Below are 19,215 nucleotides of genomic sequence, written 5' to 3' on the forward strand. Positions count from 1 at the left end.
TCGCGGGTGAGCGAGCGACGCGTAAAGACGACCGTAAAGACGTGTAGACGATCGAAAATCATGACGGACGTACCTCGTTGCGAGGCTCGATAAAACGCATCGAGCGTATGTAACAATAGTGGAGAGTGAAAGAGAAAAAGAAAGAGAGAGAAAGAGAGAAAAGTATCGCGAGCGAGAGAAGGAAAAGAGTAGCATGAGAGAAAGAAAGAGAGAGAGAGATTTGGTAAGAGGAACACGTAGAGCAACGTTTTAACGAGCCGTGATTTTCGTGCTCGCCTTTTCAAGATCCTTACGTAACGCGACTTAATTGCGAAGGAGCTATCGCGCCGGTTAATACGAGCGTGGAGGAGACGAGACATTCGAGGGGGATGCTTGGCGGCTTTAAACGCAGAGTAGCGGGGCCGTGAGCGACGAGGGGCAAAGGATGACGAGAGAGAGAGAGAGAGAGAAGTAGGGAAGAAGGAGGGGGTAGGTAGAGTAACGGAGAAGGAAGCGGCGCGGTGGGAGGAGACGTAGAGGGGATCTCGCGATCTCTCCCCTCTATCGGTTTGTCCACCAGTCGCTTCGTAGCCGTTATCGCGACAGGTTCGTCTATGTCGTTTGTACGCACGTTTCGCGACGCTCATCAAATATTCTCGCGTTACCGTTTCGAAAACTCTTGCCAGTGAAATCGAGATCCGTCGTCGTAGCTTTGTGTAACAAAAGGACGCTTTTAATCGGGCGTCGCGTTTTCGGAGTGACTTGGAAACCATCGGGCGCGCGCGCTCGCGCGTCGTCTCGAGTTTTGAGTAAACAACGAGAAGTGTGTACAGTGTGTGCCAGTGTGACGTATCCCAGTGTGTTATTCGCGACGCCATCGAGAGGAAGCTACGAGTTTGAAGTAAATATAGATCTCGTAATAAACCGAGGAACGTGCTCTCTCGTCTGTCGGCGAGGGGGAAGGGGGGAGAGTGATAGAAAATAATCTCAGCCGGTGTTTTTCCGGCGCGCCGAGAGGTACGCCAACGACGCGCGACGACGGCGGCGGCGGCGTCGGCATCGGCGATTGCAATTTTTTTCCTGCCTTACCGACCGAAAAAAAAGGGCACGCCGTGGACACAAAGAGACGCGACGGCCGTCGACGAGATCGTTGCTCCTCGTTCCGTCGCTCGTGCTCGAATGAACGTAACGGCCATCTAACCCGGCGATCCGGGACACCGCCGTCGATTATCCGCGCGTCAAGATAGCTACGCACGTTCGAGCGATCGAGATGGGACGGTAGTGACGAATGGATTGGAGATCGCCGATGGATTTTCGGCGAGGAAACGGGGTGTTGCGGATCACGTTCACGATCGCGTCGCGCCGGAACGCACGTCGCGAGACGACACGTCATCGCCGAGAGTACCGATCGGAGACGTAGCGGCCACAGTCCTGAATATAATTCGATTTTTCCGGTCGTCGTCGCTTTTTTTCCGTTATCGGTTGTTACTCTTGTGTTGTTTGTTATTGTTATTGTTGAGAGGAGTTGTACGCACTCGTCGGGGAATAGTGTATCGCGTGACATGACGCGTCTTGGCGCGCTTTAAAATTTGGGCGCACCTCGCCTCAGTGTGTGTGTGTTGTGTGTGTGAGATCTATATATAGATATACATATATAAAAGTTGTTCCCGTGAACTCGCTAAAGCGGGAAATCACGCAGGAAGGATGTATCCTAGCGCCGGAATCAACGCAGCCGCCGTGGCCGCCGCCGCTGCCAGGCATCCGGTGAGTAGCGATTACTCAATTATCAATAACAATAATAATAGCCTGTTTATTTATTCCCCGGTATCAACAATGGCATTCGGCGGATAAACTACGTAACCGCAGTTGCGTGTGCGCGTGACCATTAAATAGCTATCGAATTCAATCGACGTAAATTCTCAGATCGAATAAATTATAATACACAATGCTATCTCCAAATATTCTCTCTCTATCCGCCGAATGTGACTGATAACATATCGATGACAAGGCGAATATTTCATGGAGCGATTCGCGATCGTATCTTGCACGAGAACGAATTGCTCGCTTCGGATTTACCGGAGTTAAAAAGTTTACGCGATGTCGCGATATCGCTCGACGTTGATATATAGTAGCTCAAACTCGTCGAACGCTCTTTCGCTTGCTCCGCGAAATGGCCGCTTCGATCGCGCGGCATTCTTTCTCTCTTTTTTTTGTTCGAGACCGCTACGAACCTCCGGTCTATTTTACAGCACGTTGCATACTTAATGTACCGCCGCGTCGCAACGCACTGCGCCGGCGCGGACCGGCGCGGCGAGACCGCGCGCGACGATCTGATTTACGTTCGTAATTTACATCGTTGTTAACCCTGTTTAACCTCGTCCTTGATCGCTTGTTTCTGATTCAGACTATTCTGATTTCATAAATTATCGAGCATTTATTTTTTGCGCTTGCTTAGACAACAGGATTTCTTTTCTCCGCGCGAAACGACGGGAAGCGGACGAGGTTTCTCCCGATGTGCGGTCTCTCGCGCTCGATTGCTCTCCCGTTACTCCGACCAGGCGATTTGCACCTCGTAATACGATCCGTCGTCGTCTCCGGGCGAAACTTCTCGTGTTTCGGTCTGTCGAGGACGCGCTAATTCCGCGATTTCGATCAGCGGAAACGCTCGCGTATATCGGATTTCGCGCGCTAAAATTTCATCGATGCGCGCGGAGAAAATCATGCGTCGCGTCTGCGGTAACGCGGCCACGTGCATCGCGGTTGCATGCGTGATATATGGAACTACCGATAAGTTAAGTTGAAGTATCGTAAAGCTATATATTGAATTCGCGCCAATGTATGAATAACGCACACGCGTAGTCTCTCCGCTACGCTTCGAAGTTCGGCGATACGAACAATCGCGCGGAACAATCGCATTCGCCATCGTCCGACATTAGCCTCGCGGGCGTGCGAAAAGCGTTTCGCCACGGTACGTCGGAGTCGTTGATCCGTGAATCGAGCGAGCGAAGCTGTCCGCGCCGCGGTCCGGTCCCGTCCGGACTTGGCGTTCGCGTCTGCATTTAATGGCCCGGTCGAGATAATGGCGACTTAGTCGTCGTCGTCGTCGCGCACGACTCATCATCTACCACGAGACTGTCGGGACTGTCGTTGCGCGCAGTCCCGTCACGTTCGCCGTTTCTCGGTTCTCTTTCTCGCTCGACTCTCGTATAACGTTTCGCCGACCATTACACTGGATATTAACGCCTTTTTTTTAACTCGTAACGATGACGTTTGGCGTAGCCACAGATGCCACGGACAAACAATTTTTTTGCGACCGGCGCGCTAATCGAATCGAGTTACAAGCGCTCGCGAAACGTGACTCATAGAAAAAGAAATCGGTCATTATAAGCGATAATCGCTATGACGTGCGACAGCAAAAGTCAAACGTCGTTTTATTCTGTGTCGTTAGCCCCCAAGAACAGGCTTAACCGTAACCATAATGGGAACCCCAAAGAAAGACTCAACCCCTAATAACAATAATAATAATAGTCGTTTATGCCGGATGTGGCCAGGTAGCACGTGAAAGATGAATATAGAGATGGAAAAGTCCTCTGAAAAGATCGGCCAACAACAGTCTGTCATATATACGGGGTCTTTCGTAATATATAAGACACACGGTACATATATTAACATTTTTCTTTAGCTTAATTTCTCGATGTATACATTTTAAAAATTATCTCATTAAATACTATGGCAGTATGATATCACATTATGCTTTTTGTTAAATGTATATAAATATTACTCATATCGATATCATCGGCGGTTGTTTTTTTTTTTTTACACATGTATCAAGTATTAAGATCATATTTAATCCTCGCTCTTATGCATGAAGAAGGTTTACATTTTTGAAATTTTTTTGGGTTCTCTTCTACATCTATATTTAACAGACATTTTCTCTATTCGCATCTTGAAAGTTTGCATCTTGAAAATATTTTTGCGCGTCTCATATAATATTATAGGGCTAAAGAGTAAGTATATAGAGGGGCGATGAGCAACGATCCGTAACTAGCGGGAAAGGACCGATGAACGAACAACGGTGCGAAGCGCTGACGTTAGTAGGGTACACGTTGCGAATGTCAACGGGCGGGTGGGGACGGCGTTACACGCGTACACACGCGCGCATTAGACCGGACCTCGCCGTCGCGTCAGGTTTACTACCTCCTGTAAACTGCACGGCGCACGTTTGCGCAGGACCCCCGATTCGGTAAATATTGATACTTTTAATCGGTCTGTTTGCTCCGACACGCTGTTCAAATGCGTCTGAATGCGCGCAGCTGAAAAAACTCGCCTGTGCGCGCTCGTCAGCCCGTTGGCGCGTAAACCGGTCGTAGACTCCTTCCTCGCGTTTTTAAGTTATTCTCGTACGACGCGACGCGTCGATATGCTGCTTAATTAGTGATATGTTAATCTCGGATTATGCACAAGACGGCGGTTCTCTCACGGCACATATAAAGAGGATAATGTGTAATACAGGAAGCTCTTCTAGCTCTTCTACTCTTCTAACGATCGCGTTACTCGTGTTGACCAGATGCTCGAAAATTCCCAAAGTGCTAAGAGTCACGCGCGCAACTTTATAAATACCATCTCGTTAAAAATTCAGATTCTTCGATAAATACAGACTCTTCCTTGCTACCGTGACGGAATTAATTTAATTTGAATTCCCGCGTATATCAGCGATATCCGGTGATATATGCAACGTTGAAATTCGACTCGACGAAATTACAGGCCAAGACCGCGCGCGATAAATGCGCGACGCGATGCGAATATTCGATGGCGCGAACGGGACGGGACGGGACGATGAAATCTCGGGGGCGATCCGGTCCAGCCTGCACCGTCCTGTCTCGGTAATTGCTCGTATTAAAATCCGAGATCTAAACTGACGCGAACTGGCGCTACGCTTCGGCGCGTCGAGCGAGCGTGCGCGCGCGCGCGGACCGCTCGGAAATATGGAATCACGGTGATATCTTGAGCGTCACGTCGTCCATTATGCCGATGCGGCCAGTAAATTTCACGCATTATACTCCCATTATACGTTTCCTGGCCGAGCCGGATCGCGATCTCGTGCTCTCGCCCGACGTAATTACACGGTGCCGCGCCGCCGAATGGATAGAGGAACTCTGCGGCGGAATGTACGTGAGCGTTTGTACATCTTTACGTGTGTGTATGTGCGACGAGCGGTGCGGTGCGTGAGCAGCGACGATTTTAATTCCCACTTTCCTCACCCTGCGCTTTCTCTTTCCCGATGGCGGTCTTATCGCGCAATAGCGGCACACATCTGCCGATGCTAACGCGTAACGCGCGAGGCGTTTACCGATTTTATCGCGTCTGTATTTACCTTTAGATACAATTACACGTTAATGTGCGATGACCGCGTAGAAAGCGGTTTCGCGTGATACACGCAATCGATGATGAGCCGGGCGTGATGCCTGCCTTTCTCCCCCCCCCGCCCCTCTCTCTCCTCTCTCCCGTCGCGATCAACACGCTCGATACGACGAACGATTTATTCTATGTCGCTCTCTGTCTCTTTGTTCAACACGACACGCTTTACGACGTAATAAATAATAATCGCTGATGCGCGATCCGAAAAAGAAAGGAAAAACACACGCGTCATGATGATTAAATATCTCGCTAGACTGCGTAATTATTCGATCGCCGGCTGTTTTTACAGCCGCTAGAAAATTTTAAACGCGTAAACGAATGAATCATACAATTTAATGGATCTCTCTTTCCTGCCTGCTGAAATAATCTCCCTAATATATTACAACAGTTAGACCCGAGATCTCAAGTTTCTAAGATTTTTCCCGAAACTCTCAGGATCAAATTGGCCCATTGAAAGACCGAAGGAGAGCCCGACTGAGAGTTTTAAAGAACCGATCGTCATGATTATTTCTAATTTAGCTTCCTGTAGCTTTCTTTCGTTATCCGAACTCAGATTGTCTTCTTTTCATTTTGACTCGAGCTAAATTTTTACCTAGATCTTGTCTCTGTATGGAGATATAATTTCACGCCTAATTATCGTGACGTTTTCCTATTCAAAATTAACGTTCCATAAAAGATTCTCGTTAAAAAAGAGCCAACGTCACATTTGTCACGGAAACCATGTTTGAAATAGTGCCCGTTGCGGTTTGCGGATACCCTGTATACGCATAAAGCGGTAAATACGGCTTGCTCTCGGCGTATCTGCAGGTAGTAGTAGGAGGTGAAAAGAAAGTCCGAGAGAACCTGGTCGAGAGGTCCCTTTGGACCTCTCGGACCCATTCGTACGAGAGAATGGCACTAATTGGCGTTAGACTTGGCAGTTTGTCGTGTTTTTCCCTCTTCCCGCCTCTCTTCCTTTTTCCGTCACACGCTGTTTCTACCTTGTGCAGCATATCGATGAGTGTCTCGTGTTCAAGATTTCGTGACCACATGCTTCTTCTTTTTTCTTTCTTTCTTTTTCTTTCCTTTGTCTTTATCGGTGAGTGAAAAGATTAGGTTTCGCTGAATAAACTGTTGATCGACGGATTAAATAACGGGGGGGACTAAACCGACCATTAATATACTAATCTATAGTAAATATAATAGTAATATCCTATTCTTGATAATATCATTCTTGCATTATATCATGACATTATAACTCTGCTCGTATGGACCGTACGTTAAATAACATTCATACATAAAATAAATCGAGAATGCATTTTACATTAAGTGTACTTTATGCAAAGTGTTGATTGTGTTTAGCTAATTTTGAATCCATTTTTTTCTCTTCAACGAAATTATCAATGGAGGTCATCATTTATCGCAATTTTCTAATTTTAAAAATATAAATAAAATATAATTTTAAAAAATATATGAAAAATATAATTTTATTTATTTGTTTCTATGAAGTTTGATTTTCAAAAAGCTCCCTGTTTCTATAATCGTTTATAATTAGAGAATTATGAGCACCTCGATGCACATTTTTGCAGAAGAAATATTGACTTAGAATTAAATAAGGAAGTGCGTTTAGTGAAAGTACATAGCCTATAGACTAAGCCGTTTTATCGACAACTAAGCGGTATATAATGTTATCCACTATCATGTGTCTTTTGATCTCTCGATTTTTCAACGAGCGGGAATATAAGAGCGAGCAAGGGGGAGTGGAAGAGGTCGTGACCGTGCGACGACACCGTCTCCTCTGCCCTGCGGCCAATCATCTTACAGTCCAGACGAATGGGGAATTGACACGTAAACGCCAACGGAATTATTCACCGCTAATGGGAAGATGAATGCTATGGATAAATTTGCGACCGGGTATTACTACCCGCCCATTAGACGCTCGCTGTGGATTACGTCGGAATAATCGAGTTTATTGCTAGTATCTCTCTCTCTTTCTCTATTTCTATCTTTCTCTGTCTATCTACCTAACTATCGATCGTTGCCAACGCAATGCTTTTCCAATTCGAACCACATCGAATGATAAATCGTGAAAGTTTGCGGTTGTAAAAAATCTGGAGAAAATTGAAAACTGTGAAGTGGAAAAAAAAATTTGTCGACTGGAAATAAATCGTTTTTCGAATATTGTTTGCAATTTTGGAAGTTTATAATCAAAACAAACTATCGTCAAATTTGTCGAGAGCTGTTTCATGCGAAAAATGAGCTGAAAATTAGCGGCATCGGGGACGTTAATGTAAAGTTGTCACGAAAAGACGCAAGTCGCAAGTGCAAAACGAATAACGTTAGGCACATTTATATCCCACGAATGGCCAAGAACGACCCTTAGATTTCTGCTCGTGTCTTCTCCCCAGTATCGTGACACCCGAGTGGACGAACATCCCTATTATTTTCCACGAGATCGTCCATGACCACCCCAATCGTCGTAGGCCCCCCTCTTCGTGATCGTCCGTAATTTTTTCGGCCAGGCGAGACGAAACGAAACACTCGTCTCGTCCCCTCTCGTCCCCTTCTGGGCGTTAAGCCGAATTAACATAAGAGAGTGTGTGCAAACACGGAGAGAGTCGGTAGAGCGAGGTAGAAGGTAACGGGAGAGACATACTGGGTGAGAAGAGAGAGGAGGAGAGGTGGAAGCGAGAGACAAACGGAAGGAGAAGGAGAAGGAACACGATGGGAACACGTGTCCCACACGGAGATAGTTAATTACTCGTTTGTGCTACGCCGAGTCGGAGTCATCTGGAAGTGAGACGGGACGAGTATCGCGTGGGATAAACGGAGATGGGAGACATATCGAGGGGAACGCGAGCGCGCGCGCGCGCGGGAGTGAATACATACGCGCGCGAGTAGGAGAGAGAGATGCGATGCGGCTGAGAGAACAAGACGGCACATTCCTGTTCCATCGGACCCGTTGAGACTCATGCTTGTCACGAAGGTGGGGTGGTCGGCTGCTGGGGGCTGTGCGCGCGCGAAAGAGAGAGACGAAAAACGAAGATGAGGTTAATGATATACACGCCGGCTACCGTATACTACCGTCTCGAGCTCGTCCGCGGCTACCATCCTTTCGTCTTTTTCTTCGTTTTTTTTTTTTTTTTCTCGTCCTCTTCGCGCGTTCTTCGTTTATTCGCTTTCTCCGTTTAGTATCGCTCACAAATACACTACGATCTCTTGTATTTTTTATTTATATCTTGTATTTTATACAGACAATATGGCACCAATATTTTTGAATAAGAAAGGGATACTGGATATGCATGGCTTCGTTGTGTAAAAATTGTTCTCTGTTTTTTCATAAAGTAAAGCATTTTTCTTGCTGCAAAGAGATTGACTTCTTCCTTTGAAATACGAGAAGCTACAAAATAGGGGAAGCGGTTTTCTGTGTAGAGTTCTATTCCAGGTATTACGAAGTCGGCCCGCGGGGCTATAGGTCTTGATAGACATAAAAAAAAGGGATAAAGTTGAGTCGCACAGTCGGGATCTACATTAGCTATAGCTTGTTCGCAGATAAAGGTCGACTGCGCTCTTAAAAACGCTCGCAGTCGACCGTCGAGAGATAGCTTCGATAATGGCTCGACAAGCCGGAGACATCAGGGAGACATTCTTTTCTCCTCCCTTCACTCCACCGCTCCGCATTCGTTTCATTTTTCGACTTGTATTCGATCGCCGGAGGGAAGCAACGAGTCCCGCGGCTGCAGTTCTCTCTTCCTTTCTTTCTTCCTTCCTCTCTTTCTTCGCCGAGCTGGGCTGAGCATAGAAAAACGATTAATGCGAAAACGAAACTTTCGAAGCGCATCGAATGCAGTTCACTCGTGAGTGGCCCCGTCGTGATCGCCGCCGTGTATAGGCCAAAAATCATTTATTTCTTACGATTGTACGACATATGGTCTTGTAGTTTTCTTTTTCTTTTTTTTTTTTTTTTAATTTCATAGAATGTGTAAATTTATCGTTGAAGTTTTCTTTTTTTCTGACGGTTTTGTTTTTCATTTTCACTCTATTGACTTTTATGCCTAATCGTGAGTTTTTTCATGAATGTTTTTTTCTTCCGTCGAGAATCATCGATTGTCATTTTCAATTCGGGCGGATGCGCATTATGACTCAGCGTGATCGCGCATTTATGATCCACGATAGAAACGGTCGGGGATGCTCGCAAGAGCGGCGATTAGAATCGCAATTTAGATGCTCTCGAGAGATGTGGCCGCGTGCTCGGATTTCATTGCCTCGACGTACGCACTCCCTCGTCGCACGAGGGTGGCAGACAACAACAAGGGGTGCCTTCCACCCTCGATTGTCGGCGTGGGTAACGAGATTATCGTGAAAAGGGAGCGGTAAGAGAGTCGACGACCGTCCTCGTCCTTAGAAATTTCATTTCGACGTTACTGGCTGCGCCGCGATGCGCGGGATGTCGTAAAAAGAGGGGGAAAGAGGCCGGTAGTATCGGGCGCTGGAAAATCGGAAGGGGACGGCATTGTAGCGAGTGTCGAAAACGAAAGAGGGTAGGTAGATAGGTACGATCCCGTCTTCCCCTCTTTTCTCGCCTGACTCCTGCTCCGGCGTTGAGTTTGGCGGTAATTATAACATATTCCCGCGATCTCTCCCCTCGGTCCCGAGGGAGACGACCCTCGTGTTACAGATTCCCCGTCGAGTATCGCGCGACGCCCTCAAGGACCGTTGATATTACGAGAGGCGCGATGCTCTATCGAGAGAGGAAAAAAAAGGAACATCGTTTGACTATCGTCAAATATTAAAAATTCACAGAGAAGCTGCGACGCAAAGTTCGATGTTAATTCGATTTATTCGCGCGCGTATCTATAAGATGACTATTTCGTTGACAATGCGGGTTGAATGCCCCGCTGATAGAATCAATCTGCAAAAAAATTCTAAAGCGAGAGAGAAAGAAGTGACGAGCGTAAGGGTGAGTCGTTCTCGGGGAGAGGAGCTCGTAAAAGGGCGGCACCGTGAACGGCAGGCATGGGGGTAGAGAGGAGGAGGGCGAGAACGGGGTTTATGACTGTAACAGATTAGGTGGCCGAACTGCCAGGGTGGCTCCCGCCGTGCTTCCTATTATCGCCAGAGCTTTTGTAGCGCCGTCGCTTTTGTCAAAGTCCCCTTCCCTTTCTTCTCCTCCTGCTCACGTTTCTACCGGCAACCGAGCGTACCAGACGATGAAAGGGAGACGAGGAGAGCAAACGGTTGTTCCGGAGAGTTGGGAGAGGCGACAGCAGCAGCGGGCCACGACAGTTGGCCGATATTTGAGCTCCCTTTGTGTCGTTAAAGTACCACGCGCGCGGCTCATTCGCGCAGTCCGACGGAGTTTTCTCGTGGCGCTTTTATCTACCATCGTAGTTTTTCTTCTCTCGCCCGAGAGTCTTGTCTCTCACTCTCTCTCTCTCTCTCTCTCTCTCTCTCTCTCCTTTTCTATCTTTTTCTCTCAGCTTCAACGAGGTCGAGAGCTGGTTGAGGATGGGAAGCGCAGAGGAAAAAGACTCTCTCTCGTTCTCTCCCCGAGGTTCAACTAGTAATTACCTGGTCTACTCAGAACGGCCGAATCATAGCTCTCGGGCCCTTTGTTTGCCCGCGGCTTCTGTTCGCTTAATCTTTATTCCTTCCTTCTTTCATATGCTCTTTTTTTTCCACGTTTCCCAGTTTTCTCTGTCGCTCTGTTATCTCGTGTTTCACCTCGAGCCTGTCACGTCTAACATTTCTTTTTATAATGTGTCCGATGTAATATCCGCGCAAAATACAACAGGGGTTCATAACCTTTTGATTTCTGTCCGCAATAATTGTGAATCACTACTGCTGCATACTCTCTTTATTACTGTGCTGACAAATCCACACGTGGGTGCGCGATCACATTTCGCCAATTTCTTTTTTATCCGCGCACTTTATTTCTTTCTCTCGTCGAAACGGGTAAAACGATTTTTTGCGCAATCATGTTTCAAAAGGAGGACGTCAGTTTCGATAGAGAGCCGTCATGCCAACATTTGCCAACGCTAACAGTAAAACGGAGTGTATAAACGTCAGCATCCGCGCGTGTTATTAAGTTAAGTTCCCTGTGCGACGATCTCTGGCGTGCACAGCTGGTTGTCATCGTTGTCATCGTCGTGGTCGTGGTTGTCGCGTCGTGCGCACGCGAGACGCCATTGCATGCAAAGCATTCGAGTGTAAATACATCAACGTTTGAGAGAGAAAGAGAGTGAGTAGGGTGGCACTTATTCACGTATCCAGCCAGCGCCGTGTCGGTGTGACGTTATTTCGCGAGAGCGCCGATCGTATCGTCTTAATTGCTCGGCGGGTTAAACTACCGCGGTCGCCTCTTATCGAGCGATCTGCACGAGTGCCTGCCTATGTCGGGACAGAGAATCGTGTGTATATTCGCGTCAGGTGTTTGCAGCTCGCTTGGCGTCATCGCGGGCTACGCGACGGGTTAGATTGACGCGTGTAAAAGAACGTTATTATAGATACATTGTTGGCACAGATTACCGCCTCCTCTCGTGAAATAGCATCTTGCGCCGCGATGCTTTTATTTAACCACGCTCTGTATACGTTAACTCTATATTCCCGTGCTTCTCGTAAATTTAAGTAAACGGTTCAGCGAATATTATACGCGAGACTGCGCGAGTCTCAATTTAACAGTAGAAATGCTCGCTTTATTCGCATTTCTGATACATTAAAGATATATTTTTTCTCTCGTTTACATAAACTTTAGAACTTTAGAAGTATTGGCATTTTTTCAAATAAAGCGGCGTACATACGATGAGATTTGAGCGCGACGCGAGAAGATTGCGCGAATCACATGACGGATTACATAGCGCGCGCCGGTAATGGTTAACGAGAGTAGAACGAAATGCATGCGCCATGGGCACGGCGGCGCACCGCAATTTCAACATAGCGAAGAATTACGTGCGCGAAAATCGTCTCGTTTCGCGATAGACTCGCTTTCGCGCGCGATTCGCCGAGCCGAGCCGAGCCGTGTCGCGCGCGCCCCGCGCTATCATTATTCTATGCATTATTTATGTCATTGCCCTGTGTGCCGAGTACAATGTGGGTCTACGAATCAAAATGCATTGCTTATGCAAATAGCGGTCGTGCCCCGCAGTCTCGGGGCGAATTCGCAGTCTGCTACGGGGAATAATCATAATGATCAATAAGATACAACCGCTCGTACGGTCCGTTGCCCTCTCTCTCCCCCCCTCGGCTTCGTGTATTCTCACTCCGCACCTCATGCAAATCTTGAGGCGTATTGTCTGGCGATATTACAGGAATTGTTATCGCGTTGCATAATTTCGGCATTCGATCGTGCTCGGGTTTGCCGAGGTCGCTTGCTCGCCTGCAATCGGTTTGTATATATCGGGCGCATCGATTTCCGTATCGTTTTTCGGCCAATTTCTTACGGAAATTGTAAAAATTACATTAAACTAGACTACTCATTGTATTGTCGATTGTGGTTGTGATTATCTTGCGCGCGTTATCGAATATTCTCAGGAAATTCAGATTACGGTACTTAAACCGTTACGAGATGAAGCGTATTTCGATATCTACGAACTCTCTCTCTCTCTCTGCCCGCGCGCTATATTTCGACGATATTTCGAGCGACCAGTGGCTCTCTCACGGAATAACGGAAGGTGGTAGAGAGAGAGAGGTTTTCGCTTATAGGGCGAACGCGGTCGGTTCTGGTCGCCGGGTGGTTTTGGAATCCGCGCCACGAGTCGGTGGTTTTGCGGTACGACGAAAACCGCCGACCCTCTCGAAGCTCTTCCCGTCCGTTCTCCCTGTGTTGTTTGCGTCGCGTCCTTTTGCGTAATCCCGCCATGGCTTAGCGAGTTTCTCACGAGAGTCTCTAAGTAAAGCGGACGAGTACACCCGGCCACCAACTCTCAGAACTCTACCATCTCTTTGATTAGGGTGGTATATCAGATGCTCCCGGTATAATACAAATGGCTGTTTCTCTCGAATGTTACGTTGTCGAAGTAACTAATCAAAATGAATTTCAATGTCTTCCTTTAGGAAAAATTGCGACAATATATATTTTTAATAGCAGCTTTAAATAGTTTTATAATTTTTTAAATAAAACAAGTTGATATGTAAATTGAAATATGTGATTAACTAAAGATTTTTAATATTATTATTATTGATTATACATAGGAAATACAAGAGGAAATTTTGAACATTTCTCTTCGAGAATATCTCAAATAGGCATACGTCTGATTAATCCAGTAGCATTTCAATTTGCATTAGACGTACTAATGCAAGTCCGTTTAGCGTATCTCGAGATGAGCAAATGTTGTTGGCACTTGAGCGCGCGCGTGCCTGGTGTTTGGTTACGGATTTGATCTCACACACGGGGACACACTGTAGAGAGCAGTTAACCTGTCCGATAATACGTGCCGATAATCAGGCATCTAGTGGATGACGGACGGGGCGCGATCGATGGAGGTAACGTAATTAGACGTGGCGATACGCGCCACTTAAGCGTACTTGAGTGGCTGCAAACGCAACCGATTGGGTCTAGTTGCTGTTAGCGTGGTCGGGTTGTCTCGTCTCTCTCCTCTCTCTCTCTCTCTCTCTTTGTCACCGGCCGCAGGAGCAGCGTTGTCCGTAAACGGCGACGTCGCCCGTCGTCGTCGGCTTTAACGAACGTCCATTGAGCGGCCTCCTCGCTCCATTGAGCCGTTTGCGATAATATATTGCGAAACAGCAATCCGGTATCATGCCAGCGGCCCTCGATGTATTAAATGTCGCGCGAGACTCGAAAAGCAATAAAAGCGCGATCGTTGCGCTTTAATGCCAATTCTTGTTCGTCGTTATCCGCGAATCTGGCTATCGTTTTCACGCTCTTGTCGGGACGATAACGCGCCCAGCCTCTCGATCGCGCGGAAAATAAAAAAAAGCGCGGCTGATGATGCGCGAGAGGAGGCGGATCAATCGGATAATTAAATCGGCCGCGACACGTAAAGGACACTGATTGACGTGCGCGACGGCTACGTTCTCTCATTATTCGTCGAAACGACATAATTCGCGCGCTTCGCTTTTCGACGGACACGCTAATAAACCGCGTCGCACGCTCGACGGTGTTGCTTTTCCGTCTCTCATCCATACGAAAGGCCATCGGTCGTTAGTCTCATTCGATTAAAATGTAAAAATGATAAATGTTTCACAAACAATCTCGGAGAGAAAAATATCTTTTTTTTTCTCACTATCGACAAGATATCTGTGCTTTCGACATTTGTATATATTAAAGGTATAGTTTTTCGATATGTTCACATTTCTATATTACATAATTATACGTTTTCCAAGTAGTAATTTATAACAATTATGAATGCAATTGATGGAAAAAGATTTATTTCACGATTCTTAATATTCTTATGGAGTCACATTCTTGTCGTATCGATCTGGAGCGGCTGCACTCCGGAAAATGACAAGCAAAGCGTTGTGGTCTGATGCTCCGCAGGAGCGAAAGCTGATAAATTAATTGGCTTGACCGTCGTGACTTGTCGCATACAAATTGGATCAGCGATTGGAGTTGCGATTAGCTAATTTCGCCAATTCGCATTAACTTCGCTCTTACGTTCTTTCATTCGATAGATGAAAGAGAATTTCTATTTTTGTGTTGCGTTAAAAAAAAAGTCGCAGAACATGTATATGTGCTCGTACGTTGGCGTAAATAAACGAGATCCGTAGTGTTGTCTGATACGGCTTCGCCCATCTCAGGTTTGAACCGTTTAAAGATATTGCACGGCTGCCGCGCAAAACCTCGGTCTAATTTAAACATACATGTGTGATAATGCACACGTTGAGAGAGAAGCCCGACTCGAAGCCGTGGAAATTAATAAAACACCTTGCGGTGACTATATACAAAGCAGCTACAAAGCCTTCTTTAAAAAGGACTACTACACAGTTAAGACATGGCGCGTAGTATGAGTTTGCGTTGCATCATTCCTCTCAAAAGAATTTGATTTACTTTTTAATAAAGTATAAAATATATTACCTCTTGACAAGAGGTAAAAAATATTACAGAAATTAAAAATATCTTTTTAACAAGATAATATAATAAATTATTTTATTTACAAATATAAAAAGTAGAAAGATTTATACATGCAAAAAAATAGGAATATCGGTTAAGTTGGACATTTATATTTATTATATTTGGACTGTATCGCGTGAGGACTGGAGGCTGATGTCACGGACAAGTCATTAGCGCAATAATGCGTCCGGGAGTTGATTTTTATTTTACGAGTTTTGGCACGATTTTCATTACGCGGTCGCGATCGTCGGCGAATCGTTAGCGAGTTCCTGCACGAAACACCGCGATTCCGGCATTCTTTGGCCGCCGTGGAATCTAGATCGTGTGACGCGGGAGAACGATCGGACGGGGGAAAGGGAGAAATGGAGAGGGAGAGAGAGCTATTCCGGCTTTTACGAGGCCATAGTGGCGTATCCGTTTTGCGGGGGCACGACGTGCAAAACGATCGATAACACGCTCGTAACGTTATTACTAACAGGTATACGGAGGTGGGTAGCACCGGTAATAATGTGGCTTTTACGCTCGTGGGCGCTGATACAGCAGTTACCAAAGTCAGTCGGCATTTGCTACAGTGTACTCCGCGATGGAAAGAGATAATTTTGCAATATTGTTTTACAATTGAGGTAGATATATAAATAATTAACTTTGAAACATACTTTAATAGAGATGGTAAATATACCAAAGAAGGTTTCAAATCGCCACCGTTTTTTGTGTTTAGAGCTTTGGTAATTGTTTTTTATTGTTTATTATTGTTTATTAAAAAATTAAAACATATATAAATATATATATATATAATTTTTTTAATAAGGTGAAGAAATTTATAGGCTGTAACGATTATCGAAGTAATATAACTGTATGTATACAAAGATATGTAAGAATTGAAGAATAATGTTTGTGACATGACATGCTTTTAAATCATTACTAAAGTTATTTAGGTAATTGAGTACAAATTCAATTCCCAAACTCAAACGGAAATAGTGAGGTCACTGGTTTGTTTGTATAATAGCATAATTTTTAAAGGTTTTCTCTTTCGATCGATAAAAACTATTAAGCTGTTATAAACAAGTTTTATGTTATCCTCTATTTATATTTGTGTTTTGCAAATACATAATGCGATGTACAAAAAATATAACTATGTAAATAGAAACAACAAATAGGAACTTGGTGTAAATGAGATATAAGAAATATACTTATTAGAGAGATTAGGATTTTTAATATACGACATTTTTTTTTTACGATCCGAAAAATATCTAAAGATTGGAAAACCAAAGTTATTATCTGACAAAAGCATGACTGCAAACATCATTAAATTTAAAGTTAGTACAAAAACGGAAACAGCGATAGCAGTTGATAGCAGATGTAATAAATGAAGAAAAATGTATTGAGTTAAGATTCAAAAAAAGAAAGAAAAAAATAAAAGCATTAATTTTTTTATGGGATGTGGTACGGTTTTTTTATCATCTAAGTGGCAACATTTTTATTGTTCTCGTATATCGATTTCGAGTTACGTTCGAATACACGAGACGCCAAAGTCTTTCGAATAAATCTCGGAGTATTATGGGCTTTAATAGCGTTAAGGGATTACGGTGCATTGTTACATTTAATGATATTTTTGTGTTGCAGGGTCCACCGCAGCCTGGGCAGCCGTTCAAACTTTCTGTCGGCGAATCGTGTGATCGTATCAAGGAGGAGTTCAATTTCTTGCAGGCTCAATACCATAGGTATCCTTCTTTTTTTTAAAAACTTTGTAAATTGCAGTCAATCGGGGATGTACGTAATATTTTAATTTTATTTAATAAAAATAAAACGAGATAAAGCTAATTTATTACAAACTGTTTAATCTTAATAATTAATCAATATGATTATTATAAACGTACGTCTCCATTATCTGAAATCACTTTTCTGATGTAAATTTGTTGCACAATTTTTTTTTTTTTTTCTAAATTGCGCGACGATATATTTTATTTTTAATTTATTGACGTAACAAGTGTAATACTTTTGAGAAAGTCGAGATATTGACGCAATTTGTCCTACAATTTACGTCGGTTTTATTTTAGCAAAATTTACCGGATTTCCGTTTTCTCGGCGAAATTACACATTTTCCCGAAGGATAGTTGAACGCAATGTAAATTATGCTCGGTGGTTAGTAGTTGGTCGAACGGGTTCGCGCCCGTAGACATCAGCAGCAGGGCCGTATCCATTAGGCGTGCGTGCAAATATCGCGTAGGCGCGCACGCGAAACGCACGAACTCTGACGTAGAGACGATGGGCGTAGGTAGATAATTGTTTGTCCGACCGGAAGCTGTGTACATCGAAGTATGCGCACGGCCTGTTGAAGGACCGCGTTTGGATAGCGCATCTGTGTGCTGTGCAAGCGCGCACGTGTCTGCAATCGCAGAGCGCAATAGTTTCCTCATTAAATACATCACGCTCTTTGGCAGATTTGGCAAAAGCTCGTTGGCACAATTATAATTTCTTCGAATCGTCGAATTTACGCTTCTAATCATTGGCAGAATCGTGTATGTAGAAGAAGAGTTGGCACCGAGTTTACGAAGATCGAACGATGTTCAAAATGCCTAAAATATGAAAAGAAAAATGATTGAAATAGCGATATCGGTAACTTGTGTAAATTAGAATGAATTCTATATACACTGCTGTGAATACTATTCATAAATTTCGCGAATAGAGATATTAATCACGGAAAGATAAAAACGTGTCCGACTGCGTGAACTAGGAGAGCCTACCTCGGTCGCGTGTAATAATCGCGCGTGTTTAAGCGCGCAACGTGATTCTCGATAAATCGTCCCGTAAATCGTTGGCACGGCGTCAATCTGAAATAATTAATTGACTCTCCGACTGTGCCGAGTATTGCCGCTTGCGTAACGAGAGCTGCTCGCAAGCACGATCGTTAATACCGTGCTAATTTTTCGCCTTATAGATGAGATTGCGTCACGTCTAGCGTACTTTGATTCGGTTTTCACGAATATTAAATGCCGCATTGAAATTACCGCGTGCATTCTATCGTCTTCCTCGAATCAAATTAAACGACATCGCGTCCGGCGGATATTACACGGCGGCTTCTAAATTTTTTCCTAAAGAAAAAAAAAAGATGGAAATTTTACAGGAAATTTTGTTTAACATTATTATGATATCTTTGCTGACGATAATGAAATTGATAAAAATTATCTTTATTTAGTTTTTCGTCGTTGAAGCTTTAACGCAGTTACTGTAAAATCTCCTTTATTTTTGCGATACATGTGTATTACAAACGACGCGTTATTAACTTAATGTCGCGACGAAGAATGACACGCGGAGAGACAATGGCTCCGACAAATTCGAGGGCTGCTGGATATTAATGCTCTGTTCTTGTTCTTCTTACACAGCCTTAAATTGGAGTGCGAGAAACTGGCCAGTGAAAAAATAGAGATACAGAGGCATTACGTGATGGTAAGCCGGGAGAAGGATGAGAACGTAGAAAGGGACAGTTATATAGTCACATGCATACACACACACAAACACACACACACACACACACACACACAGAGTCATATAAAATCACCTTACCGTTGTTCCCGGATTAAAATAAATTCGTCGCGCGTGAATTTGATAGCGATATCATTCGGTCGCGGTCGAGCTATTTCAATTTTCGCAAGCGAATTACGAAGAAGCTAAAAGAGAGGCGAAATTATCAAAACAAAATCGATTTGACTTTACCGAGATGAGTTTTCCGAACCACGATGATAACACGCGTGTACTTTTTGTACACGCTT

The 19,215-nt window shown here is 44.7% G+C and overlaps 1 protein-coding gene across 4 annotated transcripts in view; it reads left to right on the forward strand.

The window, feature by feature from the left end:
• The first annotated feature begins 573 nt into the window (after positions 1-573).
• LOC126849312 (protein groucho-like) overlaps positions 574-19,215 on the forward strand; it is a 66,330-nt gene continuing 47,688 nt past the window's right edge. The window contains exons 1-3 of one of the 4 annotated variants that reach the window (XM_050591024.1): positions 574-1,743; positions 17,069-17,166; positions 18,829-18,892. In XM_050591024.1, the coding sequence (XP_050446981.1) occupies positions 1,684-1,743; positions 17,069-17,166; positions 18,829-18,892 (222 nt within the window). In that variant the 5' untranslated portion in view covers positions 574-1,683. Of the gene's footprint in view, positions 1,744-17,067; positions 17,167-18,828; positions 18,893-19,215 lie in introns of those variants that run through there. The other 3 variants (XM_050591022.1, XM_050591025.1, XM_050591026.1) reach the window with 3 other exon arrangements.

This window comes from Cataglyphis hispanica, chromosome 4, assembly GCF_021464435.1.
Source record: "Cataglyphis hispanica isolate Lineage 1 chromosome 4, ULB_Chis1_1.0, whole genome shotgun sequence".
In the NCBI taxonomy this organism is placed as follows: Eukaryota; Metazoa; Arthropoda; class Insecta; order Hymenoptera; family Formicidae; genus Cataglyphis; species Cataglyphis hispanica.